General features: G+C 64.0%; 4 protein-coding genes across 6 annotated transcripts; 3 read left to right on the top strand and 1 right to left on the bottom strand.

Annotated features, from left to right (window-relative positions):
• Positions 1-276: 276 nt before the first annotated feature.
• CHLRE_01g050650v5 (uncharacterized protein) lies at positions 277-9,508 on the bottom strand. Its single transcript, XM_043058959.1, has 15 exons — positions 9,263-9,508; positions 9,109-9,166; positions 8,882-8,936; positions 8,340-8,698; positions 8,066-8,182; positions 7,568-7,816; positions 7,065-7,236; positions 6,674-6,843; positions 6,348-6,468; positions 6,091-6,152; positions 5,671-5,864; positions 5,233-5,423; positions 4,920-4,969; positions 4,448-4,618; positions 277-4,200 (listed from the first exon to the last, which is right to left on the bottom strand). Exons 1-15 carry the CDS (start codon positions 9,283-9,285, stop codon positions 1,354-1,356), a joined length of 4,839 nt encoding a protein of 1,612 aa, XP_042928873.1. The 5' UTR covers positions 9,286-9,508; the 3' UTR covers positions 277-1,353.
• Positions 9,509-9,828: 320 nt separating this feature from the next.
• Positions 9,829-13,644, top strand: CHLRE_01g050624v5 (uncharacterized protein). Of its 2 annotated transcripts, XM_043058957.1 has the most exons (6): positions 9,829-10,080; positions 10,151-10,233; positions 10,328-10,456; positions 10,622-11,143; positions 12,242-12,333; positions 12,876-13,644. In XM_043058957.1, exons 1-3 carry the CDS (start codon positions 10,076-10,078, stop codon positions 10,447-10,449), a joined length of 210 nt encoding a protein of 69 aa, XP_042928870.1. In that variant the 5' UTR covers positions 9,829-10,075; the 3' UTR covers positions 10,450-10,456; positions 10,622-11,143; positions 12,242-12,333; positions 12,876-13,644. The 2 variants fall into 2 exon arrangements, with proteins under 2 accessions (XP_042928870.1, XP_042928871.1); XM_043058958.1 differs by having other exon boundaries at positions 9,829-10,229.
• On the top strand, positions 9,849-13,644 carry CHLRE_01g050616v5 (uncharacterized protein). The gene is made up of 5 exons (XM_043058956.1): positions 9,849-10,233; positions 10,342-10,456; positions 10,622-11,143; positions 12,242-12,333; positions 12,876-13,644. Exons 3-4 carry the CDS (start codon positions 10,639-10,641, stop codon positions 12,274-12,276), a joined length of 540 nt encoding a protein of 179 aa, XP_042928872.1. The 5' UTR covers positions 9,849-10,233; positions 10,342-10,456; positions 10,622-10,638; the 3' UTR covers positions 12,277-12,333; positions 12,876-13,644.
• A 54-nt stretch (positions 13,645-13,698) lies between these two features.
• On the top strand, positions 13,699-22,984 carry CHLRE_01g050608v5 (uncharacterized protein). Of its 2 annotated transcripts, none has more exons than XM_043058955.1 (5): positions 13,699-14,932; positions 15,211-15,315; positions 15,453-16,268; positions 16,410-17,586; positions 17,797-22,984. In XM_043058955.1, the coding sequence occupies exons 1-5, from the start codon at positions 13,911-13,913 to the stop codon at positions 20,617-20,619; spliced, it is 5,943 nt and encodes a 1,980-aa protein (XP_042928868.1). In that variant the 5' UTR covers positions 13,699-13,910; the 3' UTR covers positions 20,620-22,984. The 2 variants fall into 2 exon arrangements, with proteins under 2 accessions (XP_042928868.1, XP_042928869.1); XM_043058954.1 differs by having other exon boundaries at positions 16,410-17,595.
• Positions 22,985-22,986: the final 2 nt, after the last annotated feature.

The raw sequence follows: 22,986 nt of genomic DNA, 5'->3' as shown, positions 1-22,986 counted from the left end.
GCAAGGGCCCTAAGCTCTTTGCGGGAACATGTGCTGGGAATCCGTTGCTGGATCATGTTATGTGCGCAGGGGCAAGAGGCCATGCGAGCTACGGTGCACATGTGCGCAGGGCTCCACACTATGTGCGCATGCACACGATGACACGATCGTGCAATGCTGTCCCCACGCCGGGTGGGGCGGCTCTGGGCGTTTCCATGGATGGAATCCCGCGCGTGTCAAACAGTCAAAGTCGTGTGTAAGCCGTTGCATGCCACAATGTGATAGAGCCTATCAGGAGGAGTCGATTGGCACCACGCCCGCATTAAATAGTAGAGTAAATACTCGGTCGCTCGTGCGGTCCGGAGGGGGGTCCCACGGGTTTCGGGGCGTGACCGCGTGAGGTCTGGCATTTTATAATTTTGTTTCCTACCCGAAGTAGTGCATCCTACCACAAGATGGAGTCGTATACATGCAAGCGCGCAACCGACCTCACCCGGGATATCGGATTCCCGGTCATCCGAACCGCACAAGTCTTACACCACTTCAGTATGCATTGCGTTTGGGCGTTTGGGCATGGGTGTTTCAGCTTGCATGGGCCCCTGACGTGCATGCAGCATTCGCAACCACAGAAGCAGACGTATAACGTACTGTGTTGTGTCCATACGCCTGAGCATGTTGATACCAATCACCGTACGGTCTCACCAGCCACCATCCTACCAGTCAAGAACGCGGTTTGAATTGCAATACAGAAGGCCCAATGCCCTGTCCAAGGCATCAAGGCATGCTTCTATCTGCAGGGCGTCATCTTACGCCACGACCCCTTGTTTCAGGAGTATGAGCATGTGTACTTACGGCCCGCAACAAAGTAGTGGCAGTATGTGACAAACACGTGCCGTGATTTCAACGGCCGCTGACCAAGCATGCCGTTTGACTACAACCGATCAAACAGCTGCTCTGACCACCGCACTGTGTCCGTGTTGTAACAACGCCACACGCATCCGCACGCAAAGCCCGCGACCTCACGACTGGTTGAATCATGAAGTCACACGTTATGATACCACAATTACCCTTTCCGCCTCACATTTGGTACGTGCCACCGGCTCTATCTGTCCGGTTACACACCATGCCGCACCACCAATCCTTACTCCAAGTCGCAGAAAGGAGCGACAGTCCTGAACGCCGTGCCAGCATGCCTGGCTTGTATGTACATACTCCACCGACCGAACGCCTATTTACATGCATGCGTCCCATGCGCCTTCGGAACCGAGTCCTTGTTCACCTTTTCGCGCCGCCGCACGCACCGTCAACCCTTTCCCTAGTTACGCAACCACTGCCGCCATTCCAACAGCACCCCGCGTCCTCACTGCTAAAGCCTCAGAACGCGCCCGCAATGCGCCGCATGCCCGGCCGCGTGGAGGCCGACCCCTCGCGCACCATGAACGTGCCCGCCTGGTTGCGCGGCACCAGCGACCGTGCTGCCGCCGCCTCCTCCTCCGCCTCCGCCGCCACCACCGCTGCGGCTGCCGCCACTAGGTTGTCATTCGAGTCGCGCATCCCGCCGGCTCGGATGCTGCCGCCACCCACGCTGCCCCGCATGCTCGCGTTTCCGCCGCTGCCACCCATCATCGTCGCTATGCCGCCAGCGCCGGCACCACTGCGCCGCATGGACTCCCCAAGGGATCCGTGGGACGCGCGCATGGAGTCATTCGCTGCCGGCGTCATGCCGCCGCTGCTGAAGCGGCCGCTGGCACTGCCGCTGAAGCTGGTGCGACCCGGTGCCCCACGGCTATAGAAACTGCCGGCATTGGGCGACATGGGTGCGGAGCCGTGGCCGAGGGCGGCCGCCGCCTGCTCCGAATCCACCACCCCCAGCCCTGGGACGCCGTGCGCCAGCTGAGATCCGGCGGGGCTGCCCGAGTTGGAGCCCACGTCGCCGCGGCGCAGTGCATACAGCGTGGGTGAGTCCAGCGCGCCGCCGGCGCTGCCGCCGCAGGGCAGCACCAGCGCGCCGGGGCGCCCGCCGCCGGAGTAGGAGGTGCGGTGGCCGGGAGCCATTGGGACCGGGCCCCTGGCAGCAGCGATGGCGGGGCTGGCGGGCCGACCGTTGTAGCTGCTGCTGCCGCCGCTGGCGTTGTCCAGCAGTGACGAGGCAAGGCTGGGCGGCACGCCCGCTGGGTGCCCGCTGAAGGAGCGCCGCCCGGCAGGCGTCAGCGCACCGCTGCGGAAGGCTGGAGAGTTGGCCCCACTCCCGCCCACTCCCGCGCCGCCGCCGCCGCCACCCGCGGCGCCGCCACCAGCGCCGCTGGATGCTCGCACCGAGTCGAAGTCGTGGCTGGCGCTGAGCGAGGGGCTGCCGCCGCTGGAGCCCGTGCCGAAGCTGCCAGGCATGCCGCTGTGCGAGGTGCGTAGGCTCTGCAGCGTGCGCACGCGCGGCGAGGCCAGCGGCGAGTTGGTGGCGATCAGCTGCGGCATGGCACTCAGCACACCGGGGGCCGGAACAGGAGCTGCGTTGCGCCGAGGCGGCGTGGCACCACTGCCACTGCCGTCGCGCCCGCCGCCGCCGCCGCCGCCGCCGAGCACCATGCCGCCGGGGCCGCCGTCGGAAGCCAGCCCAGGGTCCAGTCCTGCCTCCTGCAGGGCCAGCTGCACCGGCGTCAGAACGGACGTGTCGCCACGACCACCGCCGCCTCCGCCGCCTCCCGTCTTCATGTTGCTGCTGCGCTGCAAGCTATTTGCTCGCGACGGCGCGCCCGGGCCGCCGCCGCCGCCGCGCCCCAGCGTGCCCGCTGACGGCTCCGCCGCAACTGAGCCGCCAGCCCCCGCAACCTCGGCAGCAGTGGCCGAGCCGGGCCCGTCAAGGAAGTCCCACTTGGACGCCGCGGGCGACGACGGTGCCACACGGTGGCCACTGCCGCTCCTGCTGAACAAGCCTGAGCCCGGCGGCCCAGTGCTGCTGTGCCCTGCACCAGTCAGGCTGCCGGAGCGGCCCAGCACGTTGGCACTGGGCGGCCCGCCGTCCACACTGCCGCGGTGGCCGCTGATGCTAGGCGTGCGCATGGGCGAAGCCGTGCCCGGGCGGAAGCCGGAGTCAAGGCCGTTGTCGGTGGCGCCGCCGCCTGCTGATGGGCCCATGATGTCCCCGGTGATACCGCGGACAAGGTCGTTGGTGGCGCCCGCCTCCGCCAGCTGACCCAGGATGCCGCCGCCGCCGCCGCCTGAGCCGGCGCCGCCGCCGGTGATGTTACCGCCGCTGGAGACGGTGATGGTGGAGGAGATGTAGGCGGCTGCGATAGCGGCGTTGGTGGTGGCGGCGAACATGGACCGCCGCAGCGACGGCGACGACAGGCCTGAGCCCGGCGGCGGCGCCGGCGATGCCGCTAGCGGCGGTGCCGGCGACGCACTGGTTGAAAACACAGCCGGCACGGAGCCGTGCGCGGCGGCGTCGCGGTACGCGGCTTCCACGCGCTTGCCAACCCAGGCCTGCCGCTCCGCCGCGTACTTTTGCAGCTCGCCACGAAGGAAGTCGAACTCCGCCATGTACAACACGCTCTTCTGGATGACCAGCAGCACGCTCGGCTTGGACGCCAGCACCGTGGCAGACCACTTGGGCGCGCCGCCGTCGCCGGCAGCAGCAGAGCCGGCGGCTCCGCCGCCGGGTGGCTGCGGCGGCGGCGAGGGCCCGCCAGGCGGCGGGTGCGGCGCGTGCGCGTCCAGCGCTCCGGCTCCGCCTGGCGCGGAGGCGGCGCCGTCGGCTCCGCCGGAGCCCGACCCGGAGGCGGAGGCGGTGCCGTCGCCAGCCCGTGACCCCTGACGCTCCCGCTCGCGCTCCTTCTCTTTGATGCCCAGGATGCCCTCGCCCACAATGCTGCTGACGCCCAGCTCCCCTAGCGGCAGTCCGTGCAGCGTAACCTCAGACATGTTCCCGCCCGCGTTGTTGCCGCCCGCTGACGACGGCGCCGAGCCTGCAGGACTGCCCAGCGCTGGTGGCGGCGCCGGGGGCGCCGGCGATGCGCCTGGCGGCGCGGGGCCGCTGAGTGCCGCCGCGGTGGCGTCCTTGGCGGCGGCGGCGGTGGGCAGCACGGTTTGGTTGAGGGTGCTGAGCAGCGGCAGCGTGTGGATGCGGCCGTTGCGGGTGCGCGACACGGCGCTAGCGGTGAGGGTGTGGGGCTTCGGGCTGCGGTGTGTGGCAGGCAGCTCGTGCAGCAGCAGCAACTCCCCGGACTGCGGGCGCAGGGAAGAGCAGTGGCGAACGTGGAGTAAGGGATGAGGAGAAGCGGAGGACTGGAGGTAGAGCGAGCGGGGACATGAACGGGACAGTGCCACAGGACCTGCAGGTTGCGACTCACCCTGCGCCCCGACCAGTTTGCGTTGCGCTCTGGACTAGATCGTTGGGCGTCTCAGGCACATGACACGGCCACTCCCCAACCCTCCCATCCTCCCGCCCTCCCGCCCCCCTGCCGCCTCTCACCTGCACCACCACCATGCTCTCCAGCGGCGCGGCCTGCTTGGCCAGCAGTGTGCCGGGCGCCACACTGAGCACCAGGCACAGCTCCGCCAGCTGCAGCAGGCGGCCGGGCGGCAGGTCCGCCAGGAAGACCGCGGAGCGGGTCAGAGCGCCGGCACGGGCGTTTAGCACGCCCTGCGGTGGGGGTGGCGAGGGTGCGAAATAGCTCAGATATGGGTGATGGGTTGGCGGACGTGGTGAGGATGGCGAACGCAAGAGCATACAGCGGAGTGGTTGCAGAGGCTGACGCGCTCTCGTCCTGAACCATCTGAAATGCGCCGCACCGCCACAGGGTATCTCAGCCGACCGAGACTGCAACCACTGCTGCGGCGCCGCTGCTCCCCGCTTCGCCTTGGCTCGGCTCTTGCTGCCTCCCACTACCCCTTTCTGGACCATTCCACTCCTCTCCACGCCACCGCGCCCCGCCCTGCCCCACCTGCTGGTACGCGTCCCAGTCCACCAGCATGACCTCGCAGCCGGAGGGACCTGTGGAGCGTGGGCCACACCAGGACAAGCGAAAGAGGTTGGGGGTGAGGGCGTGGAGTGAAGATGCACAAGGTTCACCGCCCCGGCGCTCTTGCCTGACTGCTCCCCCGCCCGCCTCCCAGATCTCCACGTTTGCCCTTCCATTGCCCAGACAATCCGACCAAATCCCCCCTCTCCACCCCATCCCGTGGAAGTACCCCCAGTTGGGTTTCGAGTAGCCTACCCCCGCGCCCACCGATACACCACAAATGTCGCCCACCCACCTGCCACGGCGTTCTCTTGCCGCATGGCGCTGTGCAACGTGTGTGTGGACAGCTCCCCCGCGCAGCTGCCCGGCCCCACGGTCCCCAACAGCCCGCCGTACGCCTCCTCCATGTCAGCGGCGCTGTAGGCGCCGGGCTGGGAGCGGGAGGCGCGGTCGCGCTGGATGCGGCTGGCGCGCATGGCCATGTGCCTGTGTGCAGGGAGCCGGTGGGGCGGTCCAGGTTTGAAGTGTTAGGCGATGGTGTGCGGGAGCGCGGATAGGGTAGTCTGAAACGTGTGTGAGGGGACATGAGGAGACCTGCACGTCGACCAGGCGTCCGCGCATAATGCCCGCAACGCCTGTCGGGTGCGATCCGTGCTTCACTCCGTCCAGTCACAGCCACCAGCACACGCCCGCCCGCCCGCCGCCTCCGCCTCCGCCCCACCCTGGAGCGCACCTGAGCTTCTTCTCCGACTCGCTCTCGGGGCCGTCAACACTGAAGCCCCACCGCGCAGCCCGCACTGCCCGGACCGAGCCCTCGCCGCCGCCGCCGCCAGCTCCGGCCCCGCTGGCGGCACCACCGGGGCCGCCGCTCTCGCTGCCGCGGCCCACGCCGCCCGCCGCGCCCATACCCTCATTGTCGGTGTAGCCCTGTGCACCCAGGGAAGCGAGGGAGCCAGAAGCTGAGCGCAAGGGCTCGCCAACATGCACACCGCACCAGCATGGCGTGTGCCCATCTCGCCTGGCGGACGTCGCTGCACGACCCTCTCACTCTCCTGTCTTCGCTCGCTCCCCGCCAGACTGAAGGCGTGCGTAACCCGCCCCCCAATCCTGTTACACCCGAACACAAACACGCGCCCACCCTCCGGCCACCCACCTGCCCCCGCAGCCCCCTGAAGTAGGCCTTGGCCACCGCCGGACCCAGCAGCTGGGCCATGTCTGCAGCATCACACCGAGTGCGTGTGTAAACTGGTCTGAGACAACGCATGGAGCGGTTCACATGTGCCCAGCATGTGTGCCTGTGGCGCTGGCGTTGTGCGTTCACAGGTCCCAAGTGGCCCTCCCTGTCTTGATCCGCCGTCCTCCCTGCAGCACAGCAGTTCCCCACCCACCCGCCCCCGCCGCCCCGCCCACCGTCGTCTCCATCGCCGGTGTCGCTGGGCCTGCTGCGGCCGCCGGTGCCGCCGCCCGCCCCCGGCTGCTGGGTGTCATCCGGGTGCAGCGCCTTCCACAGGGGCTCGGCACTGGCCATGGCCTGCGCGTATGTGTGTATGTGTGCATTCGGCGGCATGTGTGTGTGTTCAGGAAACAACCAGTGCATGTGTGCGTGTATTTGCGTACTTGAATGTGCGGGAGTTGTGTCGGGAGTTGTGTCGTACCGCCAGGGCGCGTGAGGATATCCACGGTCCGGCCAGACCCCGCCTTCACCACCTTCATCACTACTACGCTCCACGCCGCACCTTCTGCATGAACATACGCGTCCAGTCCACGTGGTTGGAGGCAGCCGCCGCCTTGGCCGCCGCCGCCACCGCTGCCGCCTTGCCCGCCGCCGTCTCGCCGGTGTTGTCCCCGGTCTCGCCCTGCATGCGCCCCACGTAGTCGTCCAGCCGGGCCTGAAGCGCCTTGCGGGCTGGGGGGGGGGGTGAATCAAGAAGGGAGGCAGGGAAGAGGGTAACCAGGAAGCAGAAAGGTGGCACGAAATGCTACGGTGTGTTGCAGATGGCGTGTGGCTGATGGCAGGTTTGTTGGGAATGGCTCAGATGCGTCCCCCAGGCCCCGCTACGCTGTACGAGCATACCGTACCGTACCCTGGCCTGCCGTGGAGCCCCGGGCCCCGCTCCTGCCCCTCACCGTCTCGCTCCTTCTTCAGCCGCGCCCGGATGCTGTTAGACTCGTCCTCAGCCGGAGGCGGCGCCGGCCCTGACAGGCGCGAGCCCGGCACACCGCCGCCGTCCACCTCGCTGTCCTCGACCCCACTGGCGCCAAAGCGACGCAGCTCCACCTCCCCAGATAGCACCGTCACCTGCATCGGCGTGAGTGTCACCATCCCCAGAAGAAGCACAAGCACGAGGCTTTGAGGGCAAGGCTATGGCGGTGATACCGGGCGGAGCACGCGCGCATGTCTAACTGGGCCCATCAGTACCTGGGCACTGCAGAGCACGGGCCACCCTGCAGCCCTCACGCCACCTGCCATACGCCCACCTCGACGCTGCCCTCCCTCCATCACGGTGTCCTCCTCACACTTGCACGCTTGCATGGACGGCTGCCCCTTCATCCCCTCCACCCCGGCCACAACATCGCCGTGTCCTAGCAAGTCAAGCCACCCACTCCACCCGCCTCTTCCGCCCGCACACCTGCGTGTCTGCCAGTGTGCCCGCCTCGTAAACCATACTGCCCGCCGGCAGCCGCATCACACTGCCGTGCCCCGCCATGGCCGCCAGCAGCTCGGGCGCGTAGGCCCGGTACGGCGGCAGGCAGCCCAGCAGCGGCTGCAGCTCAGATACGTCCTCAGCCGTGCGCGCCGCCGGCGGCCGGGCGGAGGCCAGGCGGCGCACCGCGCAGCACAGCAGCGCGTGCGTGGCGGCGCGGCGCTGCGTCATGCTCTGTGTGAGGGGAGGCCAGTGGTGACGGGCCACAAACCATAATGGATAGCAAGCCCCCCGATGGACGGGATGGTCCCAAGTCATACCCCACCACACATCGGTGAACGCCCGTGACTATCAATCCGCAACGGGACCTCTTCGCTCCTTCTCCTCTCCACCAACGCCGTCCTACAGCATTGTCCACAGCACACGTTTTCGCCCTGGCCTTGCTGGCCTGCCCTCTGCCCTGCACCCCTCGAAGCGCCTCACCAGCTCCACTACTGCCGGCGGCCCAACCTGCCCCTCCGACGGCAGCAGCATCATGGCAGCGCGCGGGTCGCACAGCGCGTCGTAGTCGGTGTGGCGCAGCTGCAGCGTCACGCAGCCCTGTGTGTGTGAGTTGGGGAGGGGCGTTTTACCGTACGCGGAGTGAAGCAGAGGATACTCCGCATAAGCAAGACGCAACGCTCACATTCCGCACTCCCCCAGGCTCTGTGGCGGTCCGCGATATCACTTCCACACCACCACCAACCCTGACACGTACCGTGGGCCCCGCCACCACCGTCCGGGTGCTGCGCTGCGGCTGTGAGCTGTGCAGCAGCGCCACCTCACCCCAGCTGCCCTCGGGCGCCTGCAGGGCCACCGTCGTCACCACCTCAGCACCGGCGGCCCCCGCGCCGCCGCCCACGGATCCCAGGCGGCCGGAGGCCGGGCGCGTCAGCGGGGCAGGCGTCGCGGGCGCCGGAGGCACCGTCGGCTGCGCCAGCAGGCCTCCTGTGCTCGCCGGGGGCTGCTTGGTGGAGTAGCTGGTGAGGGTGGCGCTGCCCTCGAGCAGGAGGCACCACGTCTCCAGCGGCTGGCCCTTGCTGAGCACACACTCGCCCGCCTCTGCATGCTTAGACTCTGTACAGATTCCGGAGGGAAGAGGAGCGGGTTCAAACGCAGTGGGCGCGAGGCGGGTGACAGACGGTGTCGCGGACAAACTGTAGCCCGCCTGCTCCTTGCCTTGCAGCCCACTGCCACGCGCAGCGTGCTACCCCCAAAGGCTTGCGATCATAGCAATAGCACATAAAACCGTACACTCACCAACGAAGAATGCCACTGCAAGCAGCGTGTCGCGGTCGAGCCCCGAGAAGAAGGACTGTAGGGGGAGGACGGGGTGCCGTCAGCTTGGCCCCAGTTGAGTGACCCCATTCGCGACTGCGTCCGTACTAATATGGCCACATATCTGTATGCACTGTTTTTACATTCCCCAGCGCCCTGGCTTAAGTTCTTGCTAGTCGCATGCAAGGCGCCCATGCCTGTTCCCTTGCCTGCTGTAGCAGCAAGTCTGCAATTTCACTCAGTTGCTCCAGTGTCCTGCATTTGGGCCTGCAAAGACAAGGCGCGGCGCAGGGAAAGAGCAAGTTTTAGTGAACTTCGACCTGAGTTGTCACACAAGATACTCCATCCTCGTTATGTACTCACTTTGTTGATGCGAGAGTCCTCATTGGACCTGACAACAAGCCCGGCTTCAACGACGACATCGTCCTTGCGTGCCACCGAGCACTGCACGCCGATTCTACAAGTACTGATATTTGTTAGTCTAAGAGCTTCATGCTTGAGCTATCTGCAGAGCTTGGCATCCAGGTGGGCCAACATTTGGTTTCGCGCAGGCGCTGCTTGCTTGTTTCTCCACTAGCGGAGTACACTCCGTTTGCGTTTGCTTCAAGCCGTAGTATTATTGTGTGTTGTAAGCGCGTGGTGGACGGGAAACTGTCATGATGCACTACGGCCACTGCCGCATGGGACAGATGCTGGCCAGTGTGGGGTACCGTGGGCAGCGGCACCATAGTTCTCTTAAGATCGAGTGCGGCGGCAGGCCTGGGGACTGGGGTACTAAAGCACTACCCACGGAATGTGCCACTGGTGTGGGCAAGCCGCGTGGGGCTCCAGCTCAAGCGTCGTCCGTCCCGGCCCCACTCCAGGGTTCGTGGTCGGGGGTCGTGAGTCCATGGCCCAAACGCTACACAATAATGCTAAAACCTATTTACATGTACATACGGCGCCCATAGCAGTTGTCTTGAGACGTGTCGCGGCCAGACGCAAAACGGCTTGACTATGCCATCGCGGCGCTTGTATAATCTACTGTATGGCATGTGCAATATAAGTACGCGCCAATGGACCTGGCATGCGGACGATTTCGGTCACAAAGTTTGAACAGTTCTTCCATCGAGGCGGTAGCTGTGCTCGAAGAGCACGGGCCTCGGGCTCCAAGTGCCGTGGTGCATGTGAAGCGCTATGAGGCGAAGATTAGGCCGGCGCTTGATGCCGAGATGGGGAAGCGTGTCACCCGGAGTCACGCCGGAAATGCAGCGAGCAGCCATCACCGGCGCTACAGCAGGAGCCGGGCTCGTCGGTGACGGGCGTGACGCTGGGCTCGTACACCTTGCGTGTGGGTAGGTGGCGGGGGCAGGGTGGGTGGGTGGGTGGGTATGTGCACACGCCGGTATGTGCACGCTCACCTCCCGGCTTACTTCTTATGCCTTGCAGCCGCATGGGCGCAGGCCACGAGCCTTGCCTTCGTTGCTGCCGCTGAAGTCATGGCTATGGGCACCCCCGTGACTTCACCCAGCCACCCGACGGCAGCCATGATGACCAGCACCAGCAAGTAGGGGCCAGGTAGGGGCCAGATGATGTGGATTGCTCTTGGGCGATATATAGATGGCTTGAGCGAGGTGCCGTCGTGCATCCATCCGGGCACCGCTGTTGCCCCCTGCGCGTGGCACTTTGGTCTGTTCCATCACGCTTCATACCCACTCACCTCACACACCCGCCTGTCCCCAGGCGCGGCCCCGCAGCCCATGGACACCGGCGGCACGCCCACGCACCGCCTCGCCAAGAGGGGCCACGTACGCGCTAAACGGACGGAGGGGAGGCCAGCTTTCACCGGTATCTCCTGGGACAGCAGCGTGACAGCTTGGCGCGCTCGCTGCCCGCGTGAACTCGCGGGCGGGCAGCAGCTGTTGCTCGGCGGCACATACAAGCTAGAGCAGAAGCGCGCAGCGCTCGCAGTGAACGAATTGCACGACCAGCTGCGGCATCTCGCTGCTGGCAGGCTCGCGGTGCCACCAGCGCCAAACGCTGTGCATGCCGGCGTGAGCTTGCGGCTGCAGGCAGGCAACAGAGAAGCTGCGGCTCAAGGCGACCGACACGCTGCTCGTTTGCCTGGATTACGGACGCGCGAGTGGCTGCACCTTCCTTACGTGCCCGCGAGCGAGCTGCCGGCGTACGTGCGTGGCGGGCGGCACGCACAGGGCAGGCGCGAGCTAGCTACTTGGCTGGGCGGCGGGCAGCTAGCAGGCACAAGTAAGTATTATGCCAACCCGCCGTGTTTGCCCGTGTTAGAGGCGGCGCCCCTAATGGGCTATCGGACAGCTGCGCTGCTGTTATCGCTTGACCGTGCGTGCGCGTTATCATCAGCCCAGTCATTGTATGCTGGACGCGGGGCGCTATAGGCCGCATAGACATATGCGTGCGCGCGCGCGCCGTTCCCGAAGCTCTTTTAGCGCGCTCCCCGTCGTCGACGTACGTACAGTCTCGCCATGCGTGCCGGTAGTTCCAGTCTGTAGGCAACGGTGCATGTTTCGCGTACCCTGCATGCATGGAAGTATTTCCTTTAAACTGGTCATCACGCACAGAAGTCCGCGCGCGTAAGCAAGCCCGCCACGAGGTTTTTCTGCGCCAGCAGAGTCAGCAAGCAGAGCACCGCGCTCGCATGCACCTGCTAGGCGAGGTTCTGTTTACTACACTACCGATAATACGGATGTTATTGAGCACGCTGCGCTGGCGATTGCAGCACGGGCAATCTACTTACTTGCTTGAAGTTGATCGATCGTTCCTACCTCGTCACAACGTGCAGACAAAGTCAGGCACGTTGTAGACATTGTCGCAAATCATATATATACATACACTACTGCGATATGCATCGCGCACGAGCGACGCGCTTCTGCTGCACCAACGTTACTGCATGTGCCCTGCACGTTTTTCTTGGGGCTTGACCACAAAAACATGAATTCTGAGCATCGTACGTATAGAACAGTCATTTATTGTTTACGCAGAAGCCCCAGGAAGCCTAGCGAGCTTGCGGGCTAAACAGGCACCTCGCTCTCAGCACAGTTTTAGAGGCTTCGTGGACTTCAGGCAATATTTTTCAGGAGGACATGCCCCTTTAGTGGGGCTCAGTGGCCCAGAGGTGCGCAGCGCTTGTTCAAGTCGCCATGTCGATCGATCGCTAGCTAGCTGGCAGCTGGCCCCAAGGCTCAGCTGCTGCTGCGGAGTGGAACCTTATGGCTATATGAAGCACTCCACAGAATGCATGGGGATAGGTCCCCACGCCACCTCGCTGCTGACCTACTACGCCGTCCTGGCGCTGCTGCTGCTGATGTGCTGCTGGTGCGCGCACAGGACCGCAAACTGAGCGGCCAAGGGGCTGCTGCTGACGCAGCAACAGGCCGCTGCCTGTCACGTTTGGAGTTTAAGGACGCCTTCGCCTGAAGGTGGGGTGTATGTCGTGCAATGCTGGGGCGCGCGGGCGGGGCTACACAACTGCAGTTAGCGGCCGCTTCTATCTATCTAGCTATCTATGTGCTGCGTCCGTGCGTTTCCAACTGTAAAATGAGTCAAGAGCTTGAGGTAGCCTGACTACACAAGCACGTACCGTTAACATATCTGCACGCACAGACTGCTGCTGTGGTTGCCACCCGACCGTACCGCGGACAGAAATATCGATACGGTGTTCTCGTGCGTGGTCCGATCCTACATATATGCGTATGATAAACTGTGTAGTGCTAGTACGCAGGGGCGGTGCATGCCTGATATTGCGCGGGCAAGGCGCACGTGTCAATAATGATGATGAGGCAGGGATTGATGATATGCGTGGATGCCCACGGCCACAGGCGGGAAGCATATATACATGATGCATGCATGTACGGTATGTCCTGCCTTCGTCCCCAGCCATAGTTCTAACGTGCACATGTACCGCCCCTGCCCGCCGTGTGCGTGTGATGAAACACGCACGCCATCCATGCACATATAACAGGACTGGATGGGCAAATGCGCGCACAAGCAAGCGGAGCAGCGCCGCATTGGGGTTACTTATGAGCTGTCTGCTTGTGGGCGACATGCACAATCTTGACTATCCTGCCGCTGCTCTCCGCGCGCGGACGTTCATGACCCAAGCCGCCCTTGCCAAGAAGGCGCCTTAGGCCCGCCGTAGCTACTAAATGACAGCCGGTCACCAAGCAAACCTTCGATGCCTGCATTTATTTGATAAGCACCAACAGGAATAAGGTAAGCTTGCTTAGCACGTGCGTGGCGCATGCATACATTGATTACACTGTATATACACATGTGCATGTTTGGCGTTGACGTCGAATTATCATTGACGCATCAGCGTTGACGGGGCGCTGATTACTTGTCAGGGCGTTGCATGGTTAGCATAGCCGCAGCCAGCAGCATGCATACTAAAAACGGTAATAATAATTATTATTACAGCGGGAGGAATCAGGTGGATGGCGGTTGGCGGCGTAGTAAAGGGCAGGGGCGCGGTAGGCGCGGGCCTGCTGGGCGGCAGCAGGCGTGCGCGCGGCGGCTAGCTACAGATGTTAGACAGGCAAAGGCAGGTCAGGGCCAAAGCGGAAGCAATTGCCGAGGCAAGGATGTAGGAAATAAACGCGCAGGCCCACCTATCGGCTGCTGCATGCAGGCGGGCTAGATTGACAGCTGTACTGCAGTACTGCAGTAAATCCCGCATGCAGCTGTGTCATCAGCGAGCACGCAATAAATTGATCATGACAGCTCCGACGACAACAGCCTCCTCTACGCCTTGATTGGGAGCACCACGCACCACTTATTGCCTCTACCTAAACGTTCAATCTTCCAACTCCTCCTCCGCGCGCGCTAGCTGGGTGCAAGAATGTGCATGGGTTGGGAGGAAGCTTCACTGAAGTCTTCGTTCCTGATTCCCCGCACGCATGTGGCCTACCCACAGGCGTAATCAATCATCAGGCGTATGCAGCCATACGGTGCAGAGTGAGAGGCGCTGCTGCTGCATTCATTATTATTGTTGGGATCGATGGATGCTGACATGTCAGCACCTGCTGCTGCTGGCAGCGCATTTAGGGAGCACGACAGCGGCCAGCAGCCGCAGCAGCCACCACAGGCGGTACAACCGCTGCCGCAACAGCAGCAACAGGCGATTGGATGGACCAGCGGCAGGGACGAAGCAGCGGCGGCGGCGTTAGCAGCTTCTGCAGTGCGGGGTCACGGCGAGCCGGGTGATCATCAATTGCAACGGCTGCAAGCGCAAGAGCAGCAGCTAGCAGCAGCGGACCTTCAATCTGGCGGGCCACCGTTTCTGCCACAGCAGCTAGGAGAAACCAGCAACGACCAGATTACGAGTCAGCAAATAATGAGCCCTGCTGACCTTCTGCTGTTTGAAGCGGAGCTCGATGCCGCAGAGCAGCAGCACGAGGCCGCCGCGCTGGCTGCTACCATGATGAGCACCACACCAGCAGGCGCAGGCGGCCCCGCCGTCGCAGCAGCAGCAGCAGCAGCGGATGAGCCATCGGGGCTTCGAGGCGGACGACAGCGAGCTTCTGCATTATTTACATTATTACGCGGAGGTGTGGAGGCCCGCAGCAGCTCTAGAACAGGTGGCGGCGTCACGGCGGGAGGCGTTGCTCCTGTGGCTGAACCTGCTGAACCTGCTGCGTCTGCTGCTGCAAACAACAGCAGGCTCGCGCAGCAGCCGTCCATGACAGCGCGCTTTGTGTTGGCGAATGCAGAGGCCATGCCTGCCACTGGCCGTGCACGGCAACAGCCACAACAGCAGCTACAAAAGCCGCAACAGCCGCCGCAGCAGGCCCAAGCCATGAACACAAGCGCCAGCAGCGCAGGCGATGGCGGCGGTGGTGGAGCGGGGACGTCAGTCGTTCCGGGCCGTGGTCATGGGCGTCCGCCGCACTTCGGCGGCCGGTTGCAATGGACGTCTTTGGAGGAGGGCCTGCTGCAGCAGCCGCACTACCAGCAGCAGCCACGGCCTGTGCAGCGCCTTGAACACATTGACGCAAACGCCATCCTGCAGGCCGCAGAAGAGTAAGTGAAATGCAAAATTGCTACATACGCATCGTGGGAACATAGTTGCATGTGCAGCATGCACGAAACGGTCTGTACTCGCTTTGGTTAGGTAGGCCGCGGCCTGTGGGTTAGTTATTAGTCTCGTTTCTCGGCGGTGTGGCATGTGGCATGAGTTAAACGCCAGTTGCAGCATGCACACACGCAGGCATGCACGCACGTACCAGGGAGAATGCGAGGTAAAAAGCCATGAACCGCCACCTAACCTGTCTACCTGTCATTCTTCCCGCCCGCTCCAGGATCGACCCGGAGCACCTGGAGCGGCGCGGCCGGCATAGCGGCCTGGTGTGTGCGGTCAAAGGCTGCGAAAAGTTCGCACGGATGACTGACACCGGGCTTCGCAGGTAAGCGCAATACTGCAGACACGCATTACTGCATGTTACTCATCACCTTCTGTACGGGCAGGCTGTATGTGTGTACGTACGCATGCAACTGACTGGCATGCGTACGTACGTACACACATTGATGAACCTACCTGCAGATTCTGCATCGCCCACATGCGCATGTTTGGGCTCAACCCCAGACACTACTACTCACAGCCACCGCAGCAGCAGCCGCAACAGCCTCATCATCAGGCGCAACAGCAGCAGCCACAGCAGCAGCAGCACATGCCGCAGCAAGCCCCACATCAGCTTAGTCAACAGCTGCCGCGGCAACCACACGGCATGCCCTTGCAGCACCAGCAGCAGAGTGGAAGCACCGGCGGTGGGCAGCAGCACAAGCCTGGCAGCAGCGGCGGCACGCTCCAGCAGCATCACCAGCTGCAGCAGCTGGTGTCACGGACGAGCGTCTGTAGCGGTGAAAGCCCTAACAGCAGCGGCGGCGGCGGCACCGCTGCCGGTGCCTTGCCTTCAACAGGCGGCGGCGGCAGCGGCGGCGGCGGACTAGGTGCACCACTGCTGCTGCGCGGCGGCCAGCAGCAATACGTTTCCCGGCAGCACCCGGGCGTAATAGTCAACATTGCGGATGCGCTAGCAGCTCCTACGGCAGCGCTTGAGCAGCAGCAGCTACGGTATCAGCCGCGGCCGCAGCAGCAGGTGGCGTCGCCGTCATGTCCGGCAGCCACACCGCCTGCTGGTGCAGCGACACGGCCGCCAAAAGGGCGAACTGCACTGGGCAGCAGTGGTGCAGGGGCGGCGGCTGCCGTGTTGGCGCAGCCTGAGGAACCACTGGCGGCACGGGAGGCGCGGGTGCTGGCCGCAGCGATCAGCAGCGGCATGACGGAGGGAGGTGTTGATGGCGGCGGCATGGGATACAAGGATCTGCTGCCGGCAGAGGCGGCCGCGGCCTTGATGAGGTGTGTATGTGGATGTGGAAAGCGTGAGCTTGGAATGAATCGTGAATCAGGCCCTACTTACGTTGAATGCACGCATGGGCACAGCCGCAGCAACAGGTGGTTCACACAAGCCGAACATCCGCTGTTCGCCTACTTCTGCAGGTACAACGTGGACGAGCTAAACTTAGCCGCGGTGGAACAGCTGCGCTATGCAGCAGGGGCAGCCGGGGGCGGCAACGGCAGCGCAGCCGCGGAAGCAGGCGCAACAGCTGGCGTTTGGGGCCTAGCACCCCGGCAAAGTAGCAGCAGCGCTCAGCACCTGTCATTGCTGCTTCAACCAGCGAATCAGGCGGCAGCCTTTGGAAGCGGTGCCGGCGGCGTAGATGCTATTCAATTCGGCGGCGGCGGCGGTGGATTGAGGAGCACGCGTACATTTGCCACCGGACCTGCGGTGATGGCGGCACATGGCGGATTCGGTGCAGCTTCAGCATCCGCAGAGGACGCTCTCTATGCGGCGGCGGCGGCGGCGGCGGCGGCGGCGGCAGCAGCAGCTGCAGAGGTGGGGCCTGCGAGCTTGGGGCCGCCGCCGCTGCTGCCGCCGCCCCTGCGGCGGCAGGAGCGGCAGCAGCAGCAGCGGCAGCGGCACAGTAGCAGCGGAAGTGGTCGCTTCGCCCAGATGGGCGTCGGTGAGATGGTCAAACTCCTGGGACCCGCTGGTGCTGCTGGGACCATTAGTTCTGGTGGCGGCGACAGCAGCCGCAGCCGGTCTGCGGAGCTAGGGCCGCCCCTGGGCCTGCCGCATGGCAGCGGCGGCATGGGCGTGGGCGTGGATGACGACAGCCATTGCCCGCCGCTAGATCTGACGTGGCTAGACTCGCCTGCTGCTGCCGGTGCCGGCGGCAGCAGCGGCGGCAGGGCCGCTGCAGGTGCTGAAGCAGACGTGGCGGCGGCCATGTCTGTTCGCAACAGTAGCGGCGATGGTCGTGCCGCAACGGGGGCGGCGGCGGCCCTGTTGCTGTCAGGTGGCGGGCTGGCACATTCCCCGGCGGGGGGCCAACAGCAGCAGAGAAGGATTCCTGGAGCGATGACGTTGGATGAGGCTGAGATGCTGCTTTTGGAGCGAGCGCTGGCGGTGGCTGCGGGCGGTACTTTGCACGCTCCATCTCAAGCGCAGCGACAGCAACAGGGGCAGGGGCAGCAGCAGGAAGCGGCTGGCGTGGGAGTTGCTGCGCATGCGGCTTGCTACGGCTTGGGTGGTGAGGCTACTGCTGCGACCTTGGGGCTGCTGCCATACGATGGTGGTGCCTATGCAACGTCAGCAGCCGCCACCGCCCGCGAGGTACGTACGGTACGTGCATACCGCCGTGTACGGTCTGGAACGGATTGGGTCCAAGTAGATCCACGTACGGGTAGGTGCAAGTGTATGCAAGTCGTGCTGCAGCAAGTTTATATGAAATATGATGCTGGTGATAACCCCCCAGTAACCATCATAAATGGGCATGAATGGTTCTGCTGCGCTCAACGCTGCTACCCATCCATGAAACTGCAGGAGCGCCTGCGCTCGCAAGGAAGCGGTAGCCATTATCATCAGCAGCGGCAGCAGCAGCAGCAGCAGCAACAGCAACAACTGCTGAGCAACCTCATTGGCCTGGATGGCACTGTGCGTCTCGGAGTCACGTCATCAACAGCTGGAAGAGCCGCAGGGGCTCCCGACAAAGGCGGCGGGGTCGCCGGCTCTTCGCCACCGGCCGCAACCGCGGGCCGGCATGATGCGCGCGCGGTCATTGTTTTGGGTGGCGGACGCGACGACAGGGCCCGCACCAACAGTGCTAGTGGCAGCGGCGCACGCAGCAGCAGCGGCAGAGGAGGCAGCAGCGGCAGCGCACGCGGCGCGGCCGCAGCAGCACCAGCTGCTGCTGACTTGTCAAGCCACGGCGCGTCACACCAACCTCCCTCTCCACTGCTGCTGCTATCACAGCCACACCGCATGGGGCCGGGTGGGGCATTCCCATTAGCAGCGGCACCAGCAGCTCGGGAGGATGAGGCAGACAGCGGCGAGAGCGGCGACGGTGACGGCGGCTTAGACGGCAGCGGACGGATGGGCGCTGTGCCGCTCCTGCTGATAGCAGATGCAACTGGCAGCATGGACGCCGGTGCTGTGCCTGCTAACACTCGCTCGTTAGCTGGAGGCCAGGCGGTGGCTGGCGCTGGTGCCGAGGCTGCGGCTGCTGCTGCGCTCACCACTGTGCTTAGCGGTGGTTGTAATGACGCTGCGATTCTTGGGCGCCCACAGCAATCGCAGCAGCACTATTGGGGCGCGCCCCGCGACCCCCGTAAGCCGGCACGGCGACAGCACCAGCTGACACCCGCTGACACTACAGCCAGCCACCAACAACAGCACCAGCAGCTGCAGCAGCAGCAGCAGCAGCAGCAGACTCCTCATCAGCAGCAATGGAAGCGGCCGCGCGTTGATGCAGATGCCGCCTCTGCCGCTGCTGCTGCTGCGTTGGGCGGGAGCACTGCTGCGGGCGCTGGCGCTGGCGCTGCTGTCAGGTGTGTGGCTGGTGCAGCGCTGTCGCCGCAGGGGATTTTGCAATGGGAGGAGCCTGTGGAAGCGCTGTCTGCGCGGCTGGCGCCTATGGGACTTCGCCTGGTGCCGCTCACACCAGAGCAGGTGCAGGTGCTGTCAGCCCAGGGCGTCATCTCAAACAGCAGCAGCACCCGAACACCCCAGTCGGAGCTGCCGGGCCGCGCCGGCGGCATGGCGGCACCGGCGGCTACGGGTTCAGAGGTGGCACGGCAACAGCAACAGCCGGCGGATTACCAGCACGGGTCCCCACGGCAGCAGCCACCACACCCTTCACACCCGCAAGCCGTGGTGGTGCAGCAGAGGCGGCGCCGGCGTGAAGATGAGGGCATCTATGGCGATGAGTGTGCACAGGACAGCGGCGGGGCGTCGTACCTGGCCGTTGCGGCCGCCGCCGAATTCGGCTTCGAAGCGGCGCGCTTAGCGTCCCCGCCGCCAGCAGCAGTGCGCGCTCGACTGACCGTCGCCGTGCCGCTGCAGTCGGCTGATGAACATGCCCCAACTGCCGTGGGCGCTCAGCAACAGCCACAGCTGCTACGGCAGCAACAGCAGCAGCAGCATGGCCCTGCCGCGGCCGAAGGCGGCATTGATGACGGCGTAGAGATTGTGGAGCCGCCGCCGGCTGCAACTATCGCCATGCCAGCAGGTGCTGCGGCAACAGCAGAGGCAGCAGGAGTGGCAGCTGCTGCTGCAGCACAACGCAACGAACAGTTTGTAATACCGCCGCCACTGCAACCGCTGTTGACAATGCCGACTCATAGCAGCATAGCCCCCCGGCTCCTGCTACGCCAGCAGTCGCAGCAGCCGCAGCAGCCGCGGAGGCCTGTGCTGGGCGGTGCCGAGGCAGCGGCCGCGATGATGCAGCGGGGCATGCCGCCGCTATCAGCTTGGCCGGCAAGAGCAGGTGCAGCAGCGGCAGGGGCGCCCGAAGCCGCCGCCCACGCGCCCACACCTGCTGCTGGAAGTGGCAGCCGCAGCGGCACCCCAGCTGCTGGCATGCGCACAGCTGCAGCAGAAGCTGCTGCGGGTGATGACAGGGGCGACGGCGATGATGACCGATTGGCGCTGCGGATAGTTGATGTTGACATTTCCTTGATGCCAGCTGTCATTACCCTGATCCGTACGGCAGGGCTCCTGGGAGGTACGCCGCCCGTCATCCTGATCCAGCTGCCTTCCACAGCAGCGCCATCAGCAGCTGCCAGTGGCGGTGGCGGTGGCGGTGATGATGGCGATGCCATTGGCGGCGGCGCAGGGGGCGGCAGCCGAGCGCGGCAGCCGCCACCAGTGCTGATCCCTGCGCCGCCACCGCCTGGCGTGGTCCGCACATTGTACCAGCAGCCCGACGGACGCATCCTGGTGGGCAGGGAGACACCCATGGTATCGTCGTCGGCGGCTGCTGGGGCAGCAGCAGGGGCGGCTGCGGTGGCAGGGCGCGGTGGCAGTGGTGGCGGCGGCGGGCCGCGAGGAGCCACGCCGGCGGCGCATGCATCCGCGGCAGCAGAGATGGGCATTCACGCACAGACCCAGGCAGAGCTGGAGCGGGCCTGCATCGGGTCGCTGCGAGAGATCATTGCGGCACACCCGGCATCCACTGCTGCCGCTGCAACTGCTGCTGCGGCAGCGACGGCACCAGCGGGTGATGCAACGCTGGCAGGAGTGGCGGCACCCGACCCCCTCGTTATGCACGTGCATGAAAGTCTACTGGCTCGGCCATCGGCGGGATGTGTGCAGCAGCCGCAATCGCCGCAGCAGCCGAAGCAGCCGCGCGCAGAAGACGGCGGCTAGCATATTAAATTCGATACTGCGGCTGCTGCATATGCTATAAGCACGGAAGCGGCTGTGCTACCTAGGCAGCCAGCGCCGCCGCCCCATTTGTCTGCTGTTGCGACTGCTGCTGTAGCAACAACGAAGCCGCGACCAGGCATCGGTGTCGCCACAGAGGACGCCGGCGTGGTAGATGTGGTCACGCCGGCAGCGGCTGAGGGGCAGGGGCTGGCGCAGCAGCGATCAGCAGGCACCGCCCCTGCCCCCGGTGGGGCTGCGTGCCGCAGGTGCCGCCGCTGGCACTACTGCTGCTTACTAGCGGTAGATAGATAGCTGGAAGCCGGCGTACGTACGTACCTGCGGCGGCGGCCGAGCCTCCTGCTGCAGGGGTAAGGGACCTGTCCGCAGCAGTGTGTGGGTGGGGGAGCGGCATCAAGGTAGCTACGGGCTTCTTTCTTGGCGGAGCAGCGGCCAGCGCTGCGGCGCACATTGCAGGCAGGCAGACTGGAACTCGAATGGCGATGCGGCTGCTCCTTACCGTAGAAGTATTACGGTCAAAAGCGCCAGCGCTAATAACTGCAGTCCAGCAGCCAGTCCCGGCGCGTGCATACCGCAGCGGCTGTGATGACGGGGCTGCTGATGATGCGCATGCATGGTAACGCCCATTTTGGCAATAACCATGCTTGCACGTATGTGCACATACCAATGCCCTACACCTGTTTGCATTACGTGGCAGGAGGGAGGCAGGGTAGAACGGGCATACCATCTAGCTTGTTAGCTGCATTCATGCATTTGAACTATCATATGATACGGTATGTAAGGAACCCCGTGGGGGCAGGCGAGGAGGCGGGCTTTGCTGGGCATACGGAGCCCGGAACCTCAACGCTCCCACAAACCTTGTGTACCGGTTGGGGCCAGCCACCAAGTATCATCAAAGCAAGTAGTGTGATGCTGTGGCAAACGGGTGACCATGTACGGTATGCTTGCAGGGTGTCATTACTCTTTGGTGGTTAATTGTCATGCTGCTGATAATTGCTTCTTGCAGTTTAAACTCAAGCAAAGCTCGCAGACTGCTGGACACTGCTGATGTTCATAGTAGGCATAGGCTGTCGCATACTGCTGGAAGGTCAGTAATGCGCGGCACGGGCCATGCGCATGTGACGTTGCTAGGGTCAGGTCCTGCACGCACGCAACCGCGTGGGGATGGGTCACTGATGCCTGATCTCTTCATTTAAAGCCCGCAAGCAGCTAGAGGGGCTCAAAGCTATCTATCGGCCTTTAGTGTGTGCTTGCGCCATGTATGCCAAGAACTCGTACTGCTGCAAGCCAGTGGACTCGTCCTGCTGAGTGGAGGAGCAAATAGTGAAGTAGTGATGCAAGTGGTATGTGTGCTGTCCTGCTATGGCCGATGATGAGCGGAGGCTCCGGCCGCCTTATTAATTACATGCATGTATGGGTTCTTTGGCGTAAGGTGTCCACACAGGTATCGGGCAACGCCCCCTTACGATGAGCAAGGGCACAGTGGCATACATGACAAAGGAGTCGGGAATGAATGGGTGCGCATATGTAGCGCCTCAAGCAGGAATGGTGCCTGCACTCCAACCAGCACCGGTGTGCGATGGGACAGTGTTAAGGCAGGTTGGTGAAGTCCCGTAGGGTGCTGCTGTTTCCCAGACCCCAGCAGATGGCAAACAATTTGCAACGGCAGTGCATGAGCGCGCGACTGGTCGAACGCCGGAGGCCCTGTACCGACAAGTTGCTGGCTGGCTGGAAGTTTGCTGACGCGCATTCCTCACGCTCCGGGCGCCCGGCCAGCACAGGGTTGCACAATCTATCTGTGATGGTATGTGAGTGTTCTTCTCGGTTACGCACCATATGCTGTGACAGCAAGGCCGCCGTACCTTTACGGTGGCCGTGCTAGTTATGAGCATCAAGCCGTAAGATTTGGGTTTATGAGCAAAGTTAGTGTACGCATCGGATAACCGGATGCACATGTGTGTGTGGGCGTAAGGGGTCATTGGAGAGCGGGGGACGCGGGGACGCAATCGCGCAAAGAGAAACGGTTTGCGTTGCGGCCAATGTCCGTATGTGCAACCTGTGCAAGGGGCCCTGGTAAATCCTGAAGGTGAGGCGGCGGCCGCCCGTTTACGCGTCAGTGCGTCACGCACGGCAGTGACGCATGCAAGGAAGCAGCGCACCAGGACTGGCAATCTGCCATCTAGAGCGAGGTGTCGCTGCGGGGGGCAGGCTCAGGGCCGTTGCAGGCCCGGGTGGGGTTCCTGGGGTCACAAGCAAGGGTAAAGGGGTGGGGGGGCGGGGGGTTGGTGAGCGAGGAGACAGGCGAGGCGGCTGGTACGTGCCAAAGCATGAACCGCCAAAAGGACTACG

The sequence above is a fragment of the Chlamydomonas reinhardtii genome, chromosome 1, assembly GCF_000002595.2.
Source record: "Chlamydomonas reinhardtii strain CC-503 cw92 mt+ chromosome 1, whole genome shotgun sequence".
NCBI lineage: Eukaryota > Viridiplantae > Chlorophyta > Chlorophyceae > Chlamydomonadales > Chlamydomonadaceae > Chlamydomonas > Chlamydomonas reinhardtii.
Note: the sequence above shows the minus strand (reverse complement) of the source record. Positions and strands in the feature narration are given on the sequence as shown.